This window comes from Sturnira hondurensis, unplaced genomic scaffold, assembly GCF_014824575.4.
Source record: "Sturnira hondurensis isolate 20B ecotype Veracruz unplaced genomic scaffold, ASM1482457v3 Scaffold0006496, whole genome shotgun sequence".
In the NCBI taxonomy this organism is placed as follows: domain Eukaryota; kingdom Metazoa; phylum Chordata; class Mammalia; order Chiroptera; family Phyllostomidae; genus Sturnira; species Sturnira hondurensis.
Window position 1 is genome coordinate 19,516,188 of NW_028079127.1, and position 21,763 is coordinate 19,537,950.

At 46.7% G+C, this 21,763-nt stretch overlaps 1 protein-coding gene and 1 non-coding gene across 7 annotated transcripts in view; both read right to left on the reverse strand.

Moving 5' to 3' along the window:
* The window catches only part of RBM6 (RNA binding motif protein 6), a 92,224-nt gene that overhangs the window by 16,413 nt on the left and 54,048 nt on the right, over window positions 1–21,763 (reverse strand). For 5 of the 6 annotated variants that reach the window (XM_037049676.1, XM_037049673.1, XM_037049675.1 and 2 more), the window contains 4 exons: window positions 7,016–7,090; window positions 4,224–4,284; window positions 2,044–2,316; window positions 1,445–1,605 (listed from right to left, as the gene is read on the reverse strand). In XM_037049676.1, the coding sequence (XP_036905571.1) occupies window positions 1,445–1,605; window positions 2,044–2,316; window positions 4,224–4,284; window positions 7,016–7,090 (570 nt within the window). Of the gene's footprint in view, window positions 1–1,444; window positions 1,606–2,043; window positions 2,317–4,223; window positions 4,285–7,015; window positions 7,091–10,967; window positions 11,058–21,763 lie in introns of all 6 variants that reach the window. The other variant, XM_037049678.1, reaches the window with a different exon arrangement.
* Window positions 9,767–9,896, reverse strand: LOC118989692 (small nucleolar RNA SNORA51). The gene has a single exon (XR_005067066.1). It is a non-coding gene; the product is annotated as a small nucleolar RNA SNORA51 (small nucleolar RNA).

A 21,763-nucleotide genomic window follows, 5' to 3' on the forward strand; every position in this document is an offset into this window, starting at 1 on the left:
TGAAATGCTAAAGGGACTTATCTAAGAAAAAGAAGCTAAAAATATGAACAGTGAAAGGACAGCAAACTCACAGTTATTAACAACCACACCTAAAACAAAAGCAAACCAAGAAGACAGCTAGATCAGGAATGAAACCATAGAAATGAAGAACACATGGAGGGTTAGAAACAGGGGGGTGGGAGGAGGAGAAGGGGGGAAAAGGTACAGAAAATAGCATAGACAGTAGGTAGAAAATAGATAGGGGGGAGGTCGAGAATAGTGGAGGAAATATAGAATCTAAAGAACTTGAGACACGTGGTTATAAACGAAGGGTGGGAGAATGGTGGGGGAGGGAGTGTGCGGGTGGAGGGGAATGAAGGGGGGGAATAGAACAACTGTAATGGTATAGTCAATAAAATATATTAAAAAATAAAATTAAATTAAAAAAAAAAGAAATGAGTTGGGATACTGAGCCATTGTGACTCAGAAGAACCAAGGCGGTGGCAGTGAGAACATAACATAGGAGAAGGGACTCTGGCTCCCAAGCAGGCTCCCAGGATGATGGGGAGGGGTGAAAGGAAATCATATCATTGCGACAAACAGAAGAAATGTAACATGAGAACTTGGGCTGATTTAACAAGCACCGATAGAGGACCAACTAAGGGCAAGGCACCACGCTGGGCCCTTCTTTTTAGAAGGTATTCTAGTATTTCATGCGCCTCCTGTTTCCTACATACAGGCATCTCCTAAGAAAAAGCTGTATTCCCATGGGAAGATCACAGGTACATATTAAAGATCTCACTGACTGTTCTAAAAGTGGCATGAAGATGAGAGTCTCTTCCACGTGGGGAGCCTGCGTGGAACTGACGGCACAGGGGCGGGGGCTCCAGACCAGACTGCATGCAGGCAGTGACCACAGAATCAGGGCATTCAGACCGTGTCTCCCTCTGATGCATCTAACCGTGGAAACTCAATCAGGTCCAGAAATGAATCAATTTCTTTTGCCTGTGTCCTTAAAATTGATGAATAGAGCCTTTGCTTAGAGCTACTGAAGCTGCTATTCATCTCAGTTAGTTGCTAAATAAAACGTTGTTCTTGGATGTAAAAAACAAAACAAAACAAAACCATAAGACCATCTGTAGTCAGCAAAACAAGTTTGAGAACCAGAAAATTCACTAAACTCTTGACAGGGTCGCACTCAGATTCTTCACGAGCGACTAAGCTCTATTTTTAACTGGAAACTGTAAAGGCCACAGACAGGAGTGGATCTGGAAAGCCACTCAGAATTCTAAGTTTAAGGGCAGTTGCTTCATCCGAACGAACACTAAAGGAGAGGAGAAAACAAGAGGGGTGGTGACACCAGGCGGCACACAAGGACTCCACAAATAAGGAAGTGTCCGGCAGACCTTCTCGAGGTTCCCACAGCCAGCTGTCCCCAGACCACTGCAAGGAGGGGGAAACGCACCGCATGGGAGTCGAGGTCAATGAAGCCGTAGGTGTGGCCCATGGGGCCGGTCCTGTTCTTGATGATCCGGACGTTGGCAGTGGTCAGGTGGACGTAGGGCTCCAGCACTTCCACGATCACCTCGGGCGGCGTGGACCGATAGATGCGTTTGAGCATGATTGCTGCACAAACCACGCACGGATGGTAGAGAAGCAAGGGAAGAGAAAGGTTCGTTTCTGAAGTCCTCAGAGCCTGACTATCCTTTTTCCTTTTCTTTTTTTACATTAATTTAATTAATTCTTTATTTTTACTGTAGATGACTGCAGTTGCTACTTGGTCTAGCGAGGCTGCTTCTGTAACAAAATGTTAGCCAAATACCTACTTCATACTTTTGTTCACCAAGACTCAGAATCTAAAATTAAGCCTTGCTGCCTTTGCTATTTGCTATTCTAACCAGAACTTGCTATTTGGAGGGGGAGGATTCCTCCAATCAGCGCAGCGAGGCCCGCAGAGAAAAGCTGTGTGAGGGCGTGGGGTGCGGCAGACCCGGGCCACCACGCGGCTGCCTGGCTCCAACCACAGCGGTCACAGTCTGCCGCATGCCCCGACCGGCCACTTACTTTTGCTCTCCCCGTCCTGGCGCGTCTCCCCAGACCATGGCTCCTTCTCTCGGTCTCTTCGGAAGCTGAGCCCTTCCCTTCGAGGAGGCAGATACCTTTCTGCTTCTCTCTTTTGATGTCCTAAGCGCGGTTCTTGTCCTTCTTCCCGCTTCTTGGGTTCAGGTTCCTTATCAGAGGACTTTGGAGGTTGGTTGGGTGGTTTTTCTGATGGTGCTGGTATGGGTGTTTTCTGAGGCTGGGGGTAACTTACTAAATCTTGCTTGGACTCTGCCACTAGAGAAACAGAAAATCACCAGCAGCTTTTGTTTTTTAATGTAAAACATTTTAAATTTATTTATTTTTAGAGATGGGGAAGGGAAGGAGAAAGAGAAGGAGAGAAACATTAATGTGTGGCTGCTTCCCGTGCACCCCCGTAGGGGACCTGGCTCACAACTCAGACAATGTACTGCAACTGGGAACCAAACCGGCAACCCTTTGGCTCGCAAGCCTGCACTCAGTCAGGGCCCACTAGCAGGTTTTAGCCAAAAAACTACCTCTGCAATCCTCCTTATCTGACACCAAATACCGACACTGGAATGCTTTTAATAGTCTCAGAAATACGTACAAAAAAAGGTCCTGACAAACTATAAGCAAAACTAATGAGACCACACAAAGTTCACAAAAGAAACTATCCAGCCCTGGCTGGTGTGGCTCAGTGGATTGAGCGCGGGCTTCGTTTCTGAAGTCCTCAGAGCCTGACTATCCTTTTGAAGGAACCGTGAACCAAAGGATCACAGTTCAATTCCCAGGTAGGGCACATGCCTGGGTTGTGGGCCAGTTACCAGCAGGGGACTCATGAGAGGCAACCATACGTTGATATTTCTCTCCCTCTCTCCTTCCCTCCCCCCCTCTAAAGAGAAATAAATAAAATCTTTTAAAAAAAACTATCCAAGTATTTAAAAAATTTAATATTATGAGTAGTCTATCACTCCCCAAACACTTAAATAGAAGAAATCCTTCATGGACACAGACAACAGTGTGGTGATTGCGAGGAAAGGGGGGGAAGGAGGTGGAAGAGGGGATGGGGGGGATAAATGATAATGGAAAACATACAATATAAAAAATAAAAATTTAAAGTATAAGAAATCCTTCATGAGAACCTGGACCTTATGATTATAACCACTCATAAGAACAGATCTGGAGACAAAATCAGCAAAAACATGACCCTTGCTAGAAGTCTGGTGTAAAGATACACCCAAAACATGTCTAGGTGTCTTGCTTCTTCCAGGGTTATGACGCAAGGGCAGCTGTCTCACACTCTGCAAGACCACAGGCCCCTCTCCTGTGGTGGCGCTAAGAACAGACCCACTTGCACACGGCTCGTTTATACACAAATACTTACAATGGGCAAATGTCCTTCAAGATATAAATGATTCATCGCAAACCTCTTTTTATAGGAGAATAATCTATCCAGTTAATTAGGGGCATATTTTTGCAATTAATTCATCCTCAGAGGGTTCACCGGAAGCCATGTGGCTCAAAAGGAGACACTCTACGGCAGGAGTGACACAGAGACCAGTAACACTGACCAGCAACTGGTGAGTACCCGCCTTCTGTTTGCAGGTTAGAGCTGTCTCAGCCATCCCGGTGGCATGGCCCAGGGGTTTTTATACACCATCTATTCATTTGTAAGAAGAGACTGAGAAAGAAGTCCTTCTTGAGAGAAAAAAATATAATTCTGCCTAATCTGAAGTCATACAATAAGCTAAAAAGCTCAGTAATTTACTTGCCTTCCCACGTGTTGGTTTGGTCTCTAGAGCATGCCCTTCCCACAGAGGCTCACAATACTTGCCTCACAGCCTCCCGCAGAGAAAAGATTCTACACCACAGGCCAAAGCTCCACTAAGAAACTCTTCACAGGCGCCCTACATTCCAACTGTGGAGCAGTTAGGCTGCTCAGAGGCTACCTGGGTCTTGCACAGAACTGTCTTTTATGGTTGTGCGTAGTCCCATCCCCACCCCCGCCCCGGTGGGACTCTGTGACCCCAAGTCCTTCACTCACAGTCCACGTGAGGTTAGACATCACAGTGCACCTTTGAGACATTGACAGATCAACTTGTATTCACTGAAGGCCAAGGAAAGCAGGGAATGCGTTTTGCTCAGCGCACAAAATAAAAATCGCCACCTCTACCACCACTTACCTTCTCGCGGGCACTTGCAGAATGAGCACGAAGACCGGTGTCCCCCAGTACTGGCCTTACACTGCAAGAAGAGGAGGAAGAATTCAGTTGGGCTGAAAATATTTTTAGAAACCTTATGTGTACCCTGCACAGTAACACCTGCCAAAAATGAAAGAAATGGGCCAGATCCCACATCGCCCTAAAGCCTAAGACAGAGCTGGCAGACGGAACTGGCAAGCTGCCGTTTGAGAGCTGCCTTCTGACAGGGAGTCTGGACTTTGGGGCAGCCCCAAATGTCCCTGCCCTGGGCAAGGATTTCCATAGGAAATAAGCTTAAGGAAGAAAACTGGACTGTTAAGATGTATTGGTCATGCTTTTGGCAGCTACTCTGAGGATGTTAAAGGGAAAAAAATGTTCACTAGCCTGGAACAAAGGAAGAAACACATTGCAATGTGAATGTAATTCTTCTTGTCTAAACCTCTGGGCAAGCACGATGCCCAAACTCAAAGCCCCTGAAGTTTTGCCACTGAGCGTCCAAGTGCCATGACGGCAGGGAGTTGACTGGCAGGAAACCAAAGAGCAGGACCCGCGAGGAGGGTGCCAATTGAGTAGGGTTTTGCAGGGTGAGCAAGGGTCCACCAGACGGAGGAGAGGAGACAACATTAATCGCGGCGATTCACGATTAAACAGCACACGCCCCGTTCTGGGCCTACGTGTCATCACTTATTGATGCAGATGGCTATCATCTCTCCATCCTGTAGATTATGAAAATGAGGCCTGTAGAGGTTAAGTCAGTTAAGGGAGATCATTACAGGTGACCATTCCATCGTTCCCTTCTCTGTAACGGGCGCGCACACACCCCCTGCCCATCATCAAGTGACTGTGCCGCCTCCCTACCGGGTGAGTGCACTTCCCTTCTCCACCTTGGCCATGTGTCTTTCTTCACTGGCCACTGGAGTGTGAGTGAATGTGACCTACATGGTCTGAGGCTTCAAGAGCCACTGCTTTTGGGAATGAGCCTCCTGTACTTCCCCTTAGACAGCGCACCAGTCCCATACCAGGATGCTCGTCCTCCTGGGTCCCAGAACAAAGGCCACGGAGCAGAACTGTTAGCAATGACTCACAGCCCCCGGCAGGTACTGTGAGTGGAGGATATGTTTGCATTTAAGTCACTAGGGTTTGGGGATATTTGTTATCAAAGCAGAGCTGTCAGTGGTGGAGCCAGGATCCAAACCTCAATAGGTACAATTTAAATACCACAAAATTCTCCCATCTGAGTGTCTGACTCAATGATTTCTAGTATGTGTATAGTGCAGCCATCACCACAAGCTAACTTTAGTTAAGAGTTTTATCATCCCAAACCAGGCCAGGCAGAGGCAGTTCCCACTCTCACCGCACTCCCATGCAACTGCGACATATGATCTTTTGTGTCTGGCAGAGCTTTTTCTGGGTTCCTCTACGCTGCAGTGCACACCAGCACTGCATTTCTTTCTATCGCCAAGCTGTATCCCACCGCGTGGCTACACCCCCTTCTGCTTGCCCACCCACCTACCCATCAGCCTCGCACATCCGGGCTGCTTCCACTTGCTGGCTGTGGAGAATGCTGCCACTGCAAGTGTGTTTGGAAAGCCAGCGCGTTCCACGTCAGGCCCGAGGTCACATGCACAGGTTTGGCACTTCGACACTTGGCCCCCCAAAACACAAAAATTAAAAAGTAGCCAGAGACAGCTAAGCAAGTGGCCTGTCATTTTAAGGGGACAATGTAACCAAGCCATTCTGTTCTTTCAAGCAACAGCCTTGGCAACAGCGGTGTAATTCTGACATCAGATATCAACCTGTCTTTCTCTCTTCCTTTCCCTCTCTCTAAATATAAATGAATAAAACCTTAAAAAAAAGTTAAATGTTTTCCTAAATTGACATTTTAAGGTAATATATCCATGAAATATGGGTGCATCGGTTAATGACAACCAAGCTATCCAAACTGTACCTTATTGAGATGAATAAATGTCAAGCTAAAGTTTTTACTGACTTTTATTAAGTTCTAAACATGGTTCAGAACTTTATTGAATTTTTCATAATTATTTTTGAAACTAAGTAGCAGCAATGAAAAATGACAAATTATATTTTCCTGCTCAACTGCAATCAAAATGGACTTCTAGTAAGAACAAAGCCTAGCCCTGGCTGGTGCGGCTCAGTGGAAGAACCAAAGGATCGCCCATCCAATTCCCAGTCTGGGGCACAACCCTGGGTCAGATTCCCCAGTAGGGGGTGCTTGAGGTGTTTCTCTCCCTCTTTCTCCCTCCCTTCCACTCTCTCTGATAAATAAATGAATAAATAAAATCTAACAACAACAACAAAAAGAGTATAGCCTAAAATCTTTTAACACACTATTCCACAGGAATATGGAGTTGAACAGGTAAAATGCCATGGGACATGAAGTTCTATATCCTAGAAACTCCTGAGTGTCCCAAAACGTACACCTCACACAGCACCAGCCTCTCCAAAAGCACCTTTGCAAACAATAGCTCCCCTGGGTCACTCCCAGGAAGGGCAGCTGGGGAGAGGTTAAAAGTCAAGTGACTAGGAGCCCCCAAAAGTGTTTCTAACTGCAGGCCCAGAGCCCGCTATGGCCACAGGTGGCAGCTGGCGAACAGGAACTCCAGGTGACCTTGCCCTGACCTCTAGTTCATCTGAAAGGACCAAAGAAGAGCCTTGGCCCTGGCAAAGCCCTCTGCCAGGCAGCATTCCCGGAGACAAGGAGAAGCTGCGATGTCAGATCCTCACTTTGGAGGAAAAGAACTCCTGGCACTCACCCGTTTGCAGTACCAAAAATCCAGACTTGGTACATACTCGAGGGTGACCTCTTTGTCACGGATCATCAGAGTTCCCTGTGAAGACAAAGACAGAAGACATCAACATTGACCCTCAGAGGAACAGAGAGACGGGAAGGCACAGACAGCCTTTCCAGTCCCAGAGCTGAAACATTTTACAAAGGGTGAGCTTATTCATCGACACAAGTCAGTGGCTGTTTTAAGCCATGGACTTGGGGTGGTGTGGCAGAGCCAGTGTAAGCTTAGGGAAAGTGAGTGGGAGAAGGTGGCATCAGTCTTTGGCCTTGACTCCTGCAGGCGGGGCACTGTCTCTGGGCAGGGGAGGCCCAGTCCACTCCTCCAGAGCTCAGGCAGTGTGCTCTCAAGACGAGTCCCCTGCAAGTCCCCTGCCTGGCTCAGGAGCCAGCACACCCCCAGAAGCAGACCCTTCCTTCTGCAGCACAGAGGCCCAGTGGCCCTCGCAATGGTCTTCTCTTGCAGGGCTAAGTCGGACTCCTGGGAGAGGGGTGCGGCTGGTAACTTTGGTGCCTGGGAACTCGCTTTGGAACACTGGCTGTGTGGCTAAAGCACCAGGAGAAAGAGGTACGACATGGAAGTCGCAAAGAAAGGAGCATGTTGAAAGCCTCTCAGCAGGTCACATCCTTATATCAGGAAACTGAATGGCTGGTGGCAGTGGCAGTGGCCGCAGCATCACCCTGGCTTGGAGCCTACAGAGCAGGCCGCCATGAGATCTGAGAACCAACCACTGGAAAACGAGCAGTCTGGGGAAGCCTGGCACGGGAACGGGGGAGAGGGGCTCGGCAAGCTGGCACCCACGGGCTCCTTTGCTGTGCACTTTGGACAAGTCATGAAATCTACTTTGCATCAAGAAAAAGTAAGTTTTGTCCAATAAACACTAACCTGCAGATATGTGTTAAAGCTGAGGAAAAAACGCCTTTGCCTCCCGCCCCATACGTGTGAGCGCACTAACTGAAAATGCGACTGGAACTAGCCCCTGCGCTGCTCAGTGGCTGCCCGCTAGGGTCCTCTGTGTCTCCTCAGACTGGGCTCTGAGTTCTACAAGGCTTTCCTTTGCAATTGGACCTCAGTGTCTTGCTTGAATCCATACATCTGCCAAATAACGCTTTACCTCTCTGCTTTTCACACCAAAAGAGGCAAGAAAAATACACAGGATAAAATTATTGTCTTGTCAAAACCAAAGGAAAACAGCTTGCCTACCTGAGTCCTAGACTCTGGTCTCTGAGAAACTGTTGACTCCAGCTGAGCCTCAAGCTGGAGGACGATGAAAATAAATATTTGCTAACATTTATTATGTGCTTACTTAGAGCCAGAATTTGTTAAGTACACGAGTATTGTTGTATTTAATCCCCTAAATGATGCCAGGAAGTAACATTATCTCCACTTTACAGATGAGGAAACGTGCCAGAGAGGCAAGATCACCCAGCTGGTGAAAAGCAGAGCCAGGTGCCCATCTGGGGCCATAGAGAAGGGACCCCCACCCCATTCACCAACTCCTGCTCGGTACCGGCGGGGAGCCGACCAAGAAAGAGAACAGCTCTGTAGGCAGGCAGGGTCAGAGGGGATGGCACTCTGACAAGTTTTACCCTCAAAACTGTATCTTTCCACTCAGAGGCTGTATATCAAGTGATTTAAAAACACGGACTCTGGCCCTGGCTGGGTGGGTCAGTGGGTTGGAACGCTGTCCCACACACCTAAAAGGTTGCTGGTCCCAGTCAGGGCACATACTAGGCTGCAGGTTCAACCCCAGCCGGGACGAATATAGGAGGCAACTGATTGATGTTTCTCTCCTTCTCTTTGTCTCTCTAAAAATCAATGACCATATCCTAAGGGAAGGCTTAAAAAAGTGAACTCTGGGTCTCTTTCCATAAATTTAAACCCTGCCTCCTCTCCAACCTTCAGCAAGGTCCTTAACCTCTCTGCACTGCAGTTTCCTCGTCTGGAAAGGAGGGATGACAGTACCCACTTCCTAAGGTGGTTATGATGATTGAGAGTTTACCGGGGACTCGGTGAAGGCTCAGTGAATGCACTGCGACCCGCTGTGCTAGGCAAGGCCCAGCACCCGTGGACGAGACCAGGCAGGGTCAGACAGCCACCCACTGCTTGTCGGTGGCACAATCTCACCACTCCTCACATCCTACTGAAAGATGACACTTTCATAGGGGATGGTCACTGCCTGTCAGAACCTGCATCTTTAGGATAGCACGTGGTGTCAGGTGTCCACTGCTGGGCCAAATCTTAGCATCCAGGCCACATCTTCCTGGACTTTTATTCTCGGTACCAAGTGTAGTACCCGGTACAGAAAAGGGATTTAATAAGTGCTTGTGAATGAAAGGCCGAATGCATCCAACCATCACTGGAAGACTGACATGCGCAGTGCACAGTGGCTCTGGAGGGAGTGCTGCCATCACAGGCTCGTCGTCCCCCGGCCCACAGAGTGTGTGGGCTGCCATTCCAACCGTGAGTGCTGTGTCGGAACACAGCACTCCTGTGCTGCAGCCCATTGCAAATTCTGATTTTGCCACTTGGAGGCGTCAGTAGATTCAGAAGTTTGTAAGGCAAGGAGCACTTTATCCTTCTCAGGCAATGAATATGCAGTCCAGGTGCTGGGGGCCCTTCTGTGGAAGGCAGGGAAACCCCTCCACCAGAAGTGCTCATCGGCATACCAACTTTGACCAAGGCGATGATTTCTTCCTTTCTTTTTCTTTTTTAACCTCATGTCCCCCCATTCACAACACAGACCAGGCAGAAGCCAGGGCCGAGGTGTGTACGGGTGAGTTTACTCTGCCTCCTCTTTCTGTGCAGGCTGTGCGAGAATACAGCCCATGGTAAGCGCCAGGAGGCCAAGGCAATGCTTTCTTATTCCTCAGAGTCCCCTACAACCAAGGCAGCCCTTTCTTTTCAGCCTGCACATGGCTAGACACAAGGCTGCCAGAGCGACCACAGCAGGCGAAGGCCTGACACACACTAACCCTCCCAGGCCTGCGATGCCCCGTCTTCGGACTTCGCGGGGCACAGATCTGCCAGCGTCTCCTAGGGCAGCCACTTGTGGGCTGTCGGGTTAATAAATGAGGAGGACGATTTCATCACTTTTTGGTTGTCCGCTTGTCATATATCTGCCATCTTCACACATTAGACTTTTTATTCATCCTTTGACTTATTGAGCCATGCATTAAGCTACTAAAGCAAAGGTACCTGTAAAGACCATTGAGTCTGATGAACCAGGTGGGGCTCCTGAAGAGGTACCATATATTTCAAAGTAAATCCAAAGATACCTACCTCCTTTGTCAGGAGTGTAAGATTAGGTTTAAATTAGATTAAAACCTGCTAAAATCCTCCCAAGCCCCAAACCCTCACCTGACAAGTCACATGCAGGTGGTGTTCCTAAGCACATCTCAAGGGTCCCAATGTGAAGCTGCAACATCTAGAGATAATGTCCTCCTGAAAGCAAATCAAGGCCTTCCTCTCCACCTCAGGGACCCCCGAGAGGAGCACACCTGGGTGAGAGGGCTGCTGAGTCCAACCAACCCCACATTTCCATTTCCCTTTTCAGCTGCTGCTCTTGGATATTTCATAAACCCATTCTGTGACTGTCAACCTTGAGAAGCGTTTGAGTCAGCAAACTGAGACTGTACCTTATGCTCAAGCTGGCTCATAACCAAGCCCACGGATTCTTAAGGTACTGGGGGGTGGGGACCAGAGAAAATGGACACAACACTTCTGGCCTGGAGCTTTGCACCTTTGTTAAATATTTCCAACACGAGCACAGTCACAGTTAAACTCTGTACTGAGAATATAGCTGCTGTGCGACACAGGGGGTGGGGGACAGAGGGGGAGGGGAGGGGAGAGAGCGCATGCGCAAGCACGCGCACGCATCAAGACGGGAAAGTATGTGAGCCTTGTGAATACAACTCACACTGAAAAATCAGCAATCCCTCCTCGTAGGTTTGTGCTTCTTCCAAACACAGGATGGGAGAATCAGGTTACTGGTGGTTGAGAACTGGTACTGTTTATCAAAGATAGTAATCTTTATTCACAAAGCAATTACAGTTTACAAAGGCATTTTCCACAAATGTCTTCTCACTCAATGCTCACAAGGAGGATGTATATAAAACCCACTTCCGCATGGACAGTACAGCTGAAGACACCCAGCACAACCTGCCGAAGACCACAGAGCTCGTCAGCGGCACACAGAGGGCTGCCAGTCAGGTTTTCTTTTCACCACATTGCTTTTCTGTTTTGCTTTGTTTTTAAACTTCCAGGGAGCCAGCCAACTCATGATACTTGCCACACCAAAGAGGTGGCTTCTGATAAATGCACAACATAAAATCTAAAGAAGTTCACAAGCAGTGGACCCATAGGGAGTTTTTAGAGAGTACCATAAAAGAGACCTAGCTTTTTGCCCTGACCGGTGTGGCTCAGTTGGTTGGGCATTGACCCACAAAGCAAAAGGTCACAGATCAGGGCACATGCCTAGGTTGCAGGTTGGGTCCAGTCAGGGTACGTATGGGAGGCAACCAATCGATGTTTCTCTCTCACATCAGTATTTCTCTCCCTCTCTTTCTCCCTTCCTTCTCCTCTCTCTAAAAGTAAATATATAAAATCTAAAAAAAAAAAGACTTTGCTTCTTGATAGCTTTGTCAGCCCCTAAACTGGCCTGCTCAAGGCGGTCTTTATGTTCTTAAAGCACCTACAATTACTTCAGGTGCTGTGCCGCCGCTAATAAGTAGCTGCTACCAAGAGTTTCAACAATTGTGACAGAAAAAAATAAAGAGGAACAAATCAGCAGACTTAAAACAGATGTGTTGTTCCTCTTAGGATAAAAGAGTGGTTTTAATAGCAAACTTTCGCGACGCAACCAGGCTCATTCTTTCCAGGGCAAGGACATGCGACATTTCAAACATTTTGTAAAACTCAGTATTCCCAAAGGCCAAATCCAAAATGAGCCAGAAAGAGGAAAGGAGGAGAAAGAGGAAGGGGGGACGTAGAGGCCAGAAACCCTGAGGGAAGCACACGGGCGCTCCCGGACAACTCTGTAGCCCTGTCCACGGACCCCGCACCCTCCGCTCAGCCTAGACCTCCACCCAACAGGATCTGAGCTGTCCTCTCAGCAGCCAGGACATGAGGTCCTAATGGGATCTCTGATGGAAACAGAACTCCACTTCAGGGTCCAACCTAAGGTGGACGGGCAAGAAGATACTGCCTTCTTGGGCTGCTACTTACCTTGAGATATCTTTTCTTGTCCAGATGGAAAATAGAGCAAGAACATTTTCTAAAATCCTCCTTAGCATTTTTCACTGACCAGTTTATCTGTATCCTAAGAGGATCTGTATCCTAACTGGCATCTTGCTAAAACCTTACTTGTGCTCTCTTGAAGCAATATGGCTGGTCTGGCCCTGGCTGGTGTGGCTCAGTGGATTGAGGGCTGGCCTGCGAACCAAAGGGTCACCGGTTCAATTCCCAGTCAGGGCACATGCCTGGCTTGTGAGCCAAGTCCCCAGTTGGGGATATGCAAGAGGCAGCTGATTCATGTTTATCTATCTTCCCCTCACTCTAAGAAATAAATAAAATCTTAAAAGAAAAACACAGCTGGCCTGTGTTTCATGGAGCTCCACCCAGCAGGCCGAGAGCTCACCGAAGTCAGAGTCTCAAACTGAACTCTCCTCCAGGAACACAATACACTCTAGACCAGGCTCTGACACACAGCGACCTGATTATTCGGAAGGCATCTGCTGCTGAGAGTCTATTCCACCCACTCCACCACCACCCCCTGCCAGGCCTCTGTGTATTTAAAGTAAGATGCCAATTCTTTCAGCAAAGGCCTCTTATCATAATCACAGAATATCAGTGATCTGTAGGGTTGGAGTTAACTTCATTGGCTGAGGCACAGACTTTGGGAAACAGATGACTTGGGGATCCACAGGATCCTCCCGTGGATCTAAGAGGCACTTGAGTCAAAATCAAAGAGGCTGGGGTGGGGGGAAAAGGCAGAAAACTGTGCTTGAACAACAACAAAAATGTTTTTAAAAAGAACATTCAAAACAAAACAAAGAGGCAAAATACAAGCAAACACATAAATAAACGAGTAAGCAGACAACTGAATAATCAAAAGAGCCAAGTCTTCTCTCTCTGGAGAAGGTGAGGCTCTATCTACCATAGAGACTGGGAGAGACTGCCAGGCAGGTGGGGCCTCAGCAAGTCACAACGCCACAAACAGCTCACTACGGAGAAGTGATTTACGGGCTCGGGTTACTAGCACTTAGAACAAATGAACCGCTGTGAACCACTAAAACGCAAAATTTTTTGAAACTTTCAGTTTGTTAATTATGTTTTGAGCAATGTTTCATTCAATGATTACAAGGACCTCAGTGAAGATTTCCCTTGCCAATCAAAAATTCATTTCCTAATAAAGATACAGCCTGATTCTTAGTGGGAGTAGAAGCTGGCATGTGAACATACCTTACGGATAACCCTCAGAATTCCCTGCAGAGTTCAGGTCTCTGTAACCTCCATTTAATTTTATTTTTCCTTCTCGGTTGGTTTCAGTCACACAGTAATGAAATCAAAGTTCTCATAAAGCAGAACACAGAAACAGGGCATCGCTCGTTCTTCCCTGGGGATCTTCCCAGTTAACCCCGAAACAGCTGCGGGGCTCGCAGGGCCGAGGTGTTTAGTCCCAGCCGAAAGTCAGGCTCCCTCCAGAGCAGTGAGGACCACTTTCCCCACAGGGTTGGATGTACTGCTACGACACTCTTCACATTCTCAGATGACTGCTGTTCTAGCTCCCCCAGCTCTTTTCTTCTAGAAAAAGTAGACCCTAAATTCCACACACAGGGATGCTTCATTGTCTAGGTCTTTAAATCAAGCCACTGTAGCGGAGGGCAATTTCTAAAATCAGCGTGGAAAACGTAAAGCTTCTTATTTTGCTGTGTTTACTGAGAAATGTACACAAACCACTTCTCTTTTCCTTCCCTCACGGAGCTGATGGCAGGAGGTGGCAGGAACAGCCAAGAGAGCAGATGACGCCCACAAGACCTAACACACTGCACAGGCCACACTGCTGAGCCCCCCTGCCCCCGGGCTGCGGAGTGCTCACCAGGCACCCCCAAGGCACTGCAGCTGTTCTTCTGGCCTCACCACTGAACAGAGACCGTACCCACCGGCTCGTTATCGATGACCTCCCACCAGAGCTGTAGTCCTCCTAAAGGCCGTCCCGATTGGCCTCTCCAGCTTCGATGGCCTTGTTCAGACATTTCAGAGGATGGCGCTGACATCCTTTCTACAGAAACAGCACCCTGAGAAGGTGAGTAAAACACAGAGCCACCAGACTTCTGAACACACTGGTCAACCACCATTTTGGGGAGGTACCCGCCCCCCTCCAGCTCTTTTCTTCTTAAGCAAAAAGCTATAGACCTGATGCTACTCTGCCAGGGCCCACCGGACAGGAGGTTGGGTCCCCAATCTTTTTAGGTCTACTGATTCTCACATGGAAATAACACAGAATTATCAACTTCAACCTCTATTAAATATAAGCAGTGGTGCCCTGACCAGTATGGCTCAGTGGGTTGGGCATCATCCCGCAAAGCAAAAGGTGGCTGGTTCGACTCCCAGTCAGGGCACATGACTGGGTTCAGGTTCCACCCCCACTCAGGGCACGGGCTGAAGGAAACCCATCGATGTTTCTCTCACACGTTAATGTTTCTCACCCTGTCTTTCTCCCTCCCTTCCATTTTCTCTAAAAATAATTAATAAAATCTTAAAATCTCTGGTAATCCAAGAGTTTCGGAGAAGACAAAGACAACAGGCCTCCCGCCCCAACCACCACTGCTGCCAAGTGCCACGGAGGCGCAGCCCACGGCACCCAGAAGCCCTGACCAGGACTACTCGCCCCGGCAACCTAACACAGATGCACCCTTTGGGTGCCTTTAAACCCCCTTGGACCCCCTAGTGTATTAAAAGGCCTCCCTTATATTTGTTTGACGGTTATCAAGGCAGCCAAAATAAGTGATTATATAATTAGAAACTTCTACTTATAAGGAAAACGGGGACCCTGGCTGGTGTAGCTCAGTGGATTGAGTGAGGGCTTGCAAACCAAACAATCGGGGTTCGATTCCCAGTCAGGGCACATGCCTGGGTTGCAGGCCAGTTCCCAGCAGAGGACGCATGAAAGGCAACCATACATCGATGTTTCTCTCCCTCTCTCCCCGTCCCCTCTAAAGATAAATTAAAAACAAAAACAAAAACAAAACGGGGAAAATACACTAAAAAGGGAGGGCCTTGAGCAGCGTTGGGAAGTGCCTTGAGGTCTCCGTTACACAGAACGGACCACACATCCAGGTTCCCTAAGATGAGTCACACTGTGCTCTGTCCTGCTGAAAGACTCTGCATTAGGCAGTGCAAGCCAACTGGAGGTTCTGGAAGATGGTCGACATTATAACACCCACTGGCTTCTCTTAAAGCGATTTCAATTCAATGTACTGAGATTATTTCTTCTTGTAGGAGGATTTCTAGAGTTTTATAGATTTTTAAATGCCTTTACCTGTTTCCCTACCATCTCCTCATCCCTCAAAATCACTAGCCAGAGCAGGGTATGTATTTTTTTTGTTTTATTAAAGCTTTATTAATTTATTTTTAAAGAGAGGGGAAGGGAGGAAAAAAGAGAGGGAGAGAAACATCGATGTGCAGGGGAAACACTGATCAACTGCCTCTCGCTTGTCCCCAACCAGGGACTTGGCCCGCAACCCAAATACGCACCCTGACCAGGAATCACACTGGTGCCACTTCGGTTTGCAGGCCGGCACCCAGTCCCCCGAGCCACACCAGCCAGGGCAGGATATGTATTCTTTATTCAATAACCCGTATGTTCTCCCGGCTGACTAGGCATGGGGGTTTAGCAGTGCTCTCGTGGAGATTATGTATTAGAGCACGAGGACAATAAACACATAAACTTTTAAATGAGTAAGAAGCACACAGGTCTATCTGAAATTCTTACCAGGAAACATACAAAACGGGAAGGGTTCAAGAGAGACAAGTCACTGTGTTGTTAACAGTTCACTGATAGTTCAGGTATCAAGTGCATTGTGAGCTGCATGTACAATGGACAAAGCTGGATGTGACCCAGAGAGGAGAGAACGATCAACCACACTTAAAAGAAGTGAGAGAGTGCAGAAATAAGTAAGATCAAGATACATCAAGAGACTTCTTCTTGCTAAGAGAAGCCTACAGAAACGCTGGTGCTTTCAGACAGGAGGCATCCGACTTCTGCCCCCATAAATCTGTGTTAACATGTAACGAGATTCAGAACTCATGCAGAAAACCTGCATCCCAGCCGGCCCAGGAAACACACAGCCGTTATTGTTCTAACCTTTCTAGCTTCCGAACGTTCTGCTCTTGTATTCAAACTTCGGACACTGACTCCATGGCACATGCCTGAGCCATTACTCTTCATTCCATGTGTCATTTTAAATGGGATAAAAACAGAAGTGCACATGTTTATTATTTACTGTATGTTTTAAAGAGTTTGTTTATTTTTAGAGAGAGGAGAAGGTGGGGAGAAAGAGAGTCAGAGAAACACTGATATGTGAGAGATCTATGAACTGGTTGCCTCTACCACGCCCCCAACTGGGGACCTGGCCCACAGCCCAGGCATGTGCCTGGACTGGGACTCCAACCAGCAACCTTTTGGTTCACAGGCTGGTCCTCAATCCACTGAGCCACACCAGTCGGGGCTATTTATTATATTTCATTGTTATAAGGACAATTAAGGTTTGGAGAAATAAGTTCTATAACCTGAAAGAATTTGGAATCTGGTTCTTAACCTGGAAAATTGAGAGACTCCTTCTGAGTAGTCTCCAATGCCTATTTGCTTCCTTTTCCTTGGGAGCAAGGCTGCATTTAATTGGGTACAATGCTGCCTGGAATAAAGGAGTTTCCCAGTCCTCCCTGTGGTTTAAGTGTGGCCAGGATAAAATTCTTATCAACTGGACATAAGCAAAAATAGTGCTTGCCAAGTCCAGGAAGTATTCTTAAAGAAAGGTCCATGTCCACATTCATCCCTTTTTCTTTCCCATTGGTTGGCAAGTCAGAGTGATGGCTGACACTCAGCAGCCACCTTGGACCATGAGGTGGAAGTCATGTGTTGAGGACTGAAAGGGCCAGGTCCCTGATGTTCATGGCACCAACTTAAGAAAGTCTGAGTGACTCAGACTTCATTCATAAAGGGAAATGAACTCCTTTAAGCCACTGTTATTACTGATGTTCTGTCACTCACAGCTGAATCTAATCCTAACTAATATAGCTGCTTTTGGAAATTATTGGTGATAGGTAGAGATGGGTATTTTGTGCAAAAGACATAGGCTATGAAATAGAGAAAGCTATGGAATAACTAGCTGAGTAGTAGAACTAAAGGTATAAAAAATGACAACACAAACGCCTCATGGTTTTCTGCTAAACTCCAGTCCTTTATCTCTGACGGTCACTGAAAGGTCCTGCTGCCACCTGACACTGAGCACATTGGAAAGCCATGCTCACCCCTCTCCCTCTAAACGCCTTCCCTCTCCATGTGCTTTATTTCTGTTCAGGGTGTGGCCACTCTTCTAACCTCTGGGTGGCCTTGGAATCTGCCCTCCCCTTTGCCCCTCTGTCCAATACCCAGTGTCACCAAACCCTGGAGCAGGGTGTCAAACTCATTTTCACCAGGGGCCATATCAGCTGAGAGGCTGCCTTCAAAGGGCCAAATGTAATTTCAGGACTGTATAAATGTAACTACTAATTAACTAGGGGCAAGGAGCTTCGCAGCTGGGTAGAAACAAGGTGGAGGCCTGGGGGGCCTTGTGTTTGCCACCTGTGCTGTAAGGAGTGGAAAGAAGAAAATTAGCTGTTTGAGCGCCAACTGCAAATGCTGGATACGCTCAAAGCCCAAATAATGAAGGCTCACCCATGTTGGGGGCAGCAAGCGCCCTGAGGCATCTGGTCAAAAATGGCCATGTGAATGCCCAGAGCAACCAAAACAGAACAGGAGCCTGGCCACTGGAACTATGACTATTCCACTACGGGCTCTCCATTTGGAGAATGCTCCTGAACAAAACCAAAAGCTTTAGCATTTTCACTTTTAGATACCGTAGTCACCTAGACAACTGAAAACACTCTACGCAGACATTTGTACAGGGGCGTGCACAGCAGCATTATTCACAATGGCCAGACGTGGAGATAACCCAACGCCTGTCAGCTAAGTAATGAACGAAGAAGATGTGCCCCATCCAGACAACGGAACAGTCAGCCATAAAAATGAATAATGTACTGATTCTCAGTATAACGCAGATAACTAAGCCTTATGCTAAGAAGCTTACAGTGTGTGGCCACATTCATGAGAGACACCTCCAGCAGGCGAGTCTGTAGACAGAATGTAGACTAGTGGGTATTTAGAGGATGCGAACGAGGGGAGAGGGACTTGGGCATGACTACTAAAGGGTACACGGTTTGCTTTTTGGGTGATGGAAACGTTCAGGAATTAGTGGTGATGGTTGTATAACCTTGTGAATACACTAAATAAAAACCACTAAATAATACACTTGGAAAGGGTGAATTTCATGGTATGTGAATCATACCTCTGTTAAAACAAAGAAAACAAAACCACCACCAAGAAGCTTTCAGGGCTGGAAGACTACTGCCAGAACCGAAACACAGTCATCCCACTCTCCCCTCTCGGCCCCGCCCACAGCCTGAGGTGAGCACTGGGCCTCCAGCCTTCCCCTCTACCTGCGCACACCACGGCCACACCCACCCTCCTTGGCACACCCCAGTTCCTGCCCGAAGCCTCTGGTCCCCCACGACTATATATAAATGAAGATTAATGGACTCTAACTGTAGGGAAGATCCATTTTCCCAACAAAAAGATGGCCAAAAAGCAATCTGCCCAACCTCGAGTAAATAAACTTAAAAGGATATAAACGTAACTAGCCAAATGTCTATCTACTTACACTTAATTTATTAATTAGTCTTGGACACTTAAATTGAAAATAATGTGGTCTTAGTTATGACTGTGGCCCCAATACCTGTCACTGGCAGACGTATAAACACACAGTGCTCCTCCTTTTCTGCAGGATGTGTTCCAGGACCCCCAGTGGATGCCTGAAACTGGGTGTACTGAACCCTCTATTACTATGGTTTTGCCCGTATATACATACCAATGGGAAAGTTTATTTTATAAATTAGGCACGGTAAGGGATTAATAACAATAGTAACAAAACAGAATATAATTGTAACCACGAACTGTAATGAAAGTTACGAGATATGGCATTATTATGTAAAATGAGGGTGACTTGAAAAAAAAGCACTTGGACTCTGCAACCAAGACAGCTTCTAAGTGACCAACAGGCAGGCTAGGCCATGCACTGCAGACACCACACAAGGGGATGGCCCATGGGCCCCGGGTGGGACAGAGTAGGGCGGCGTGAGATTTCGTCACAGTAAGCAGAACTGCACAGTTTAAAACATACAAATTGCTCATTTCCGGTATTTTTAATACGTCTGGACCACAGGTTACCGAAGTGAGTGAGAGTGCAACCGCAAGGGAGCTACTGTGGTAGGGGATTCACGGCTACTGCACGCGCGCATCTTGGAAGTAATCGATGTGAGTTTACACTAGTGGGTGGCAGACGGAAGGCACACAACTGCCAACAAGGCCACTCGTGGGCATGTGTTAACAGGAGGAGCACACCTGTCTACCAGGAGAAACGACAACTCTGAAACAGCCCAGACGGGGCAAAACCTGACATTTCCTTTGGCGGTGGAGCTAATGAGTAATACACTGTGATACATATATGCGTGTAACAGAAGACTGTGTAACAATGAAATGAACACATCCTAGTTATACACCAGATGAATTTCAAAAATAACACTAGGCATAAAGAAAGTCAGGTAGAACAGTGCATCCTGTGTGACTCCACAGCAAGTCGAAGACTCTCCAGGTTGGAACCAGGACAGTGACAACCTCTGGGAAGGGTGGGAAGGATACGGAGCAAGAGCAGCAGGAGAGGCTTCTGCACAGGGAGCAGAGTTTGTTTAACAACCAGGTGGTGGCGGAGCCCCCATGAATGGACTAGTGCCCTACAGAGAGACCAAGATGACCTTGTTCTCCACCATGTGAGGACACAGCACGAAGGCAGCCTCTACCAACCAGGGAGAGGGGCCGTAGATGGAAACAAATGGGCCAGTACCTTGACCTTGGCCTTTCCAGCCTCCAGAACTGAGAAATAAATGTCTACTGTTTAAGCCACCCCATCTAAGGTATTTTGTTATAGCAGCCAAAGTTAAGACAACAGGTTTTTTCAATTGGTGATAATTCACTAAACAGTACATTTACGATCTGTGTTATTTTCTGTATGTATGCAATAGTCCCCACCCAAAAAAGGGGAGGGGGAATAATGATTCAGAAACACTGCCCTTTCCATCTGTACACTTCTATTTTATTCAAGCTCTTTACAAGCTACATGTATTTCCATAACCAACAGCGCCATTTTAGGCGATCTAGTAATTTCCTAGATCATATGGTTCTAATTGCCACAAAGCTGCTTAAGATAGACCACGTTTTGAATATGTGAATATGTTGTAAACTTCGGAGGCTTACTGTAAGTCAAAAGTACATTTTGGCATAAAATTACAATAGTCAATTCTTTCATCAGTCCTTTAAGTGAATTTGAATACTTGTTTTATTAAAAATGTTATCTTCTTATTTATGAGATTATAACCCCAGAATAATCACTGAAATTGTGTTAAAATTCTCTACCTCCTAAAAACCAAGCAACCAACCAAACAAATAAGCAAACAACAACAACAACAAAAAACCCAGCCCTGGCTGGTGTGGCTCAGTGGATTGAGTGCCAGCTTGTGAACCAAAGGGTCACCAGTGTGATTCCCAGTCAGGGCACATGAGTGGGTTGTGGGCCAGGTCCCCAACAGGGGGCACACAAGAGGCAATCACACATTGATGTTTCTCTCTCCAAAAATAAATAAAATCTACCCCCCCCCTAAGATTCTGTTAGTTGTCTTTTATTAGTTAATGACTAACATATCATCCTCAAATAATACCACATTTTGCTATGTATAATGCACACTTTTTGCCCAAATTTTTGAGGGAAAAATAAGAATGAGCATTATACATGGGTATAATGAATACTTACCATCAGTATAATAATCCTGTGTATAATGCACACAAAATATGGGTGTGCATGACATATGGGAGCACATTGTACATGGCAGAATACAGAACTCTGTGTCTGAAGAAAAGTTGTTGAGAAATACCCAACAACAACACTTTATGAGACCTTTTTAAAAAGGCAAAGATTCTCTCTTTTCTAAGGGATACATTCTTGGGAAAACCCACCTCATATTCTGATAACATACTTATTTTCAACATTTCAAAAAGTCTAACAGGTATCCTATATGTGTCTATCTTAATACCACACAGGATAGAGAAGATGTCCTGTTTTTTTCTTTATCACTGATATTTATCAAGAATCAATAACTTACAAAAGAAATGCAAATAACCAGTAATCAAATATAAAAAGTTCTATCTCACTAATAACCTAAAAAAAGAATATTAAATCATTCCCTTCGCTGTTACACCAGCAACATATTTTTTAAAATTATGAAGTATTTTCAACACACAGAAAATTAGAGACGACAATGACAAACACCCAGGGACCACCCAGT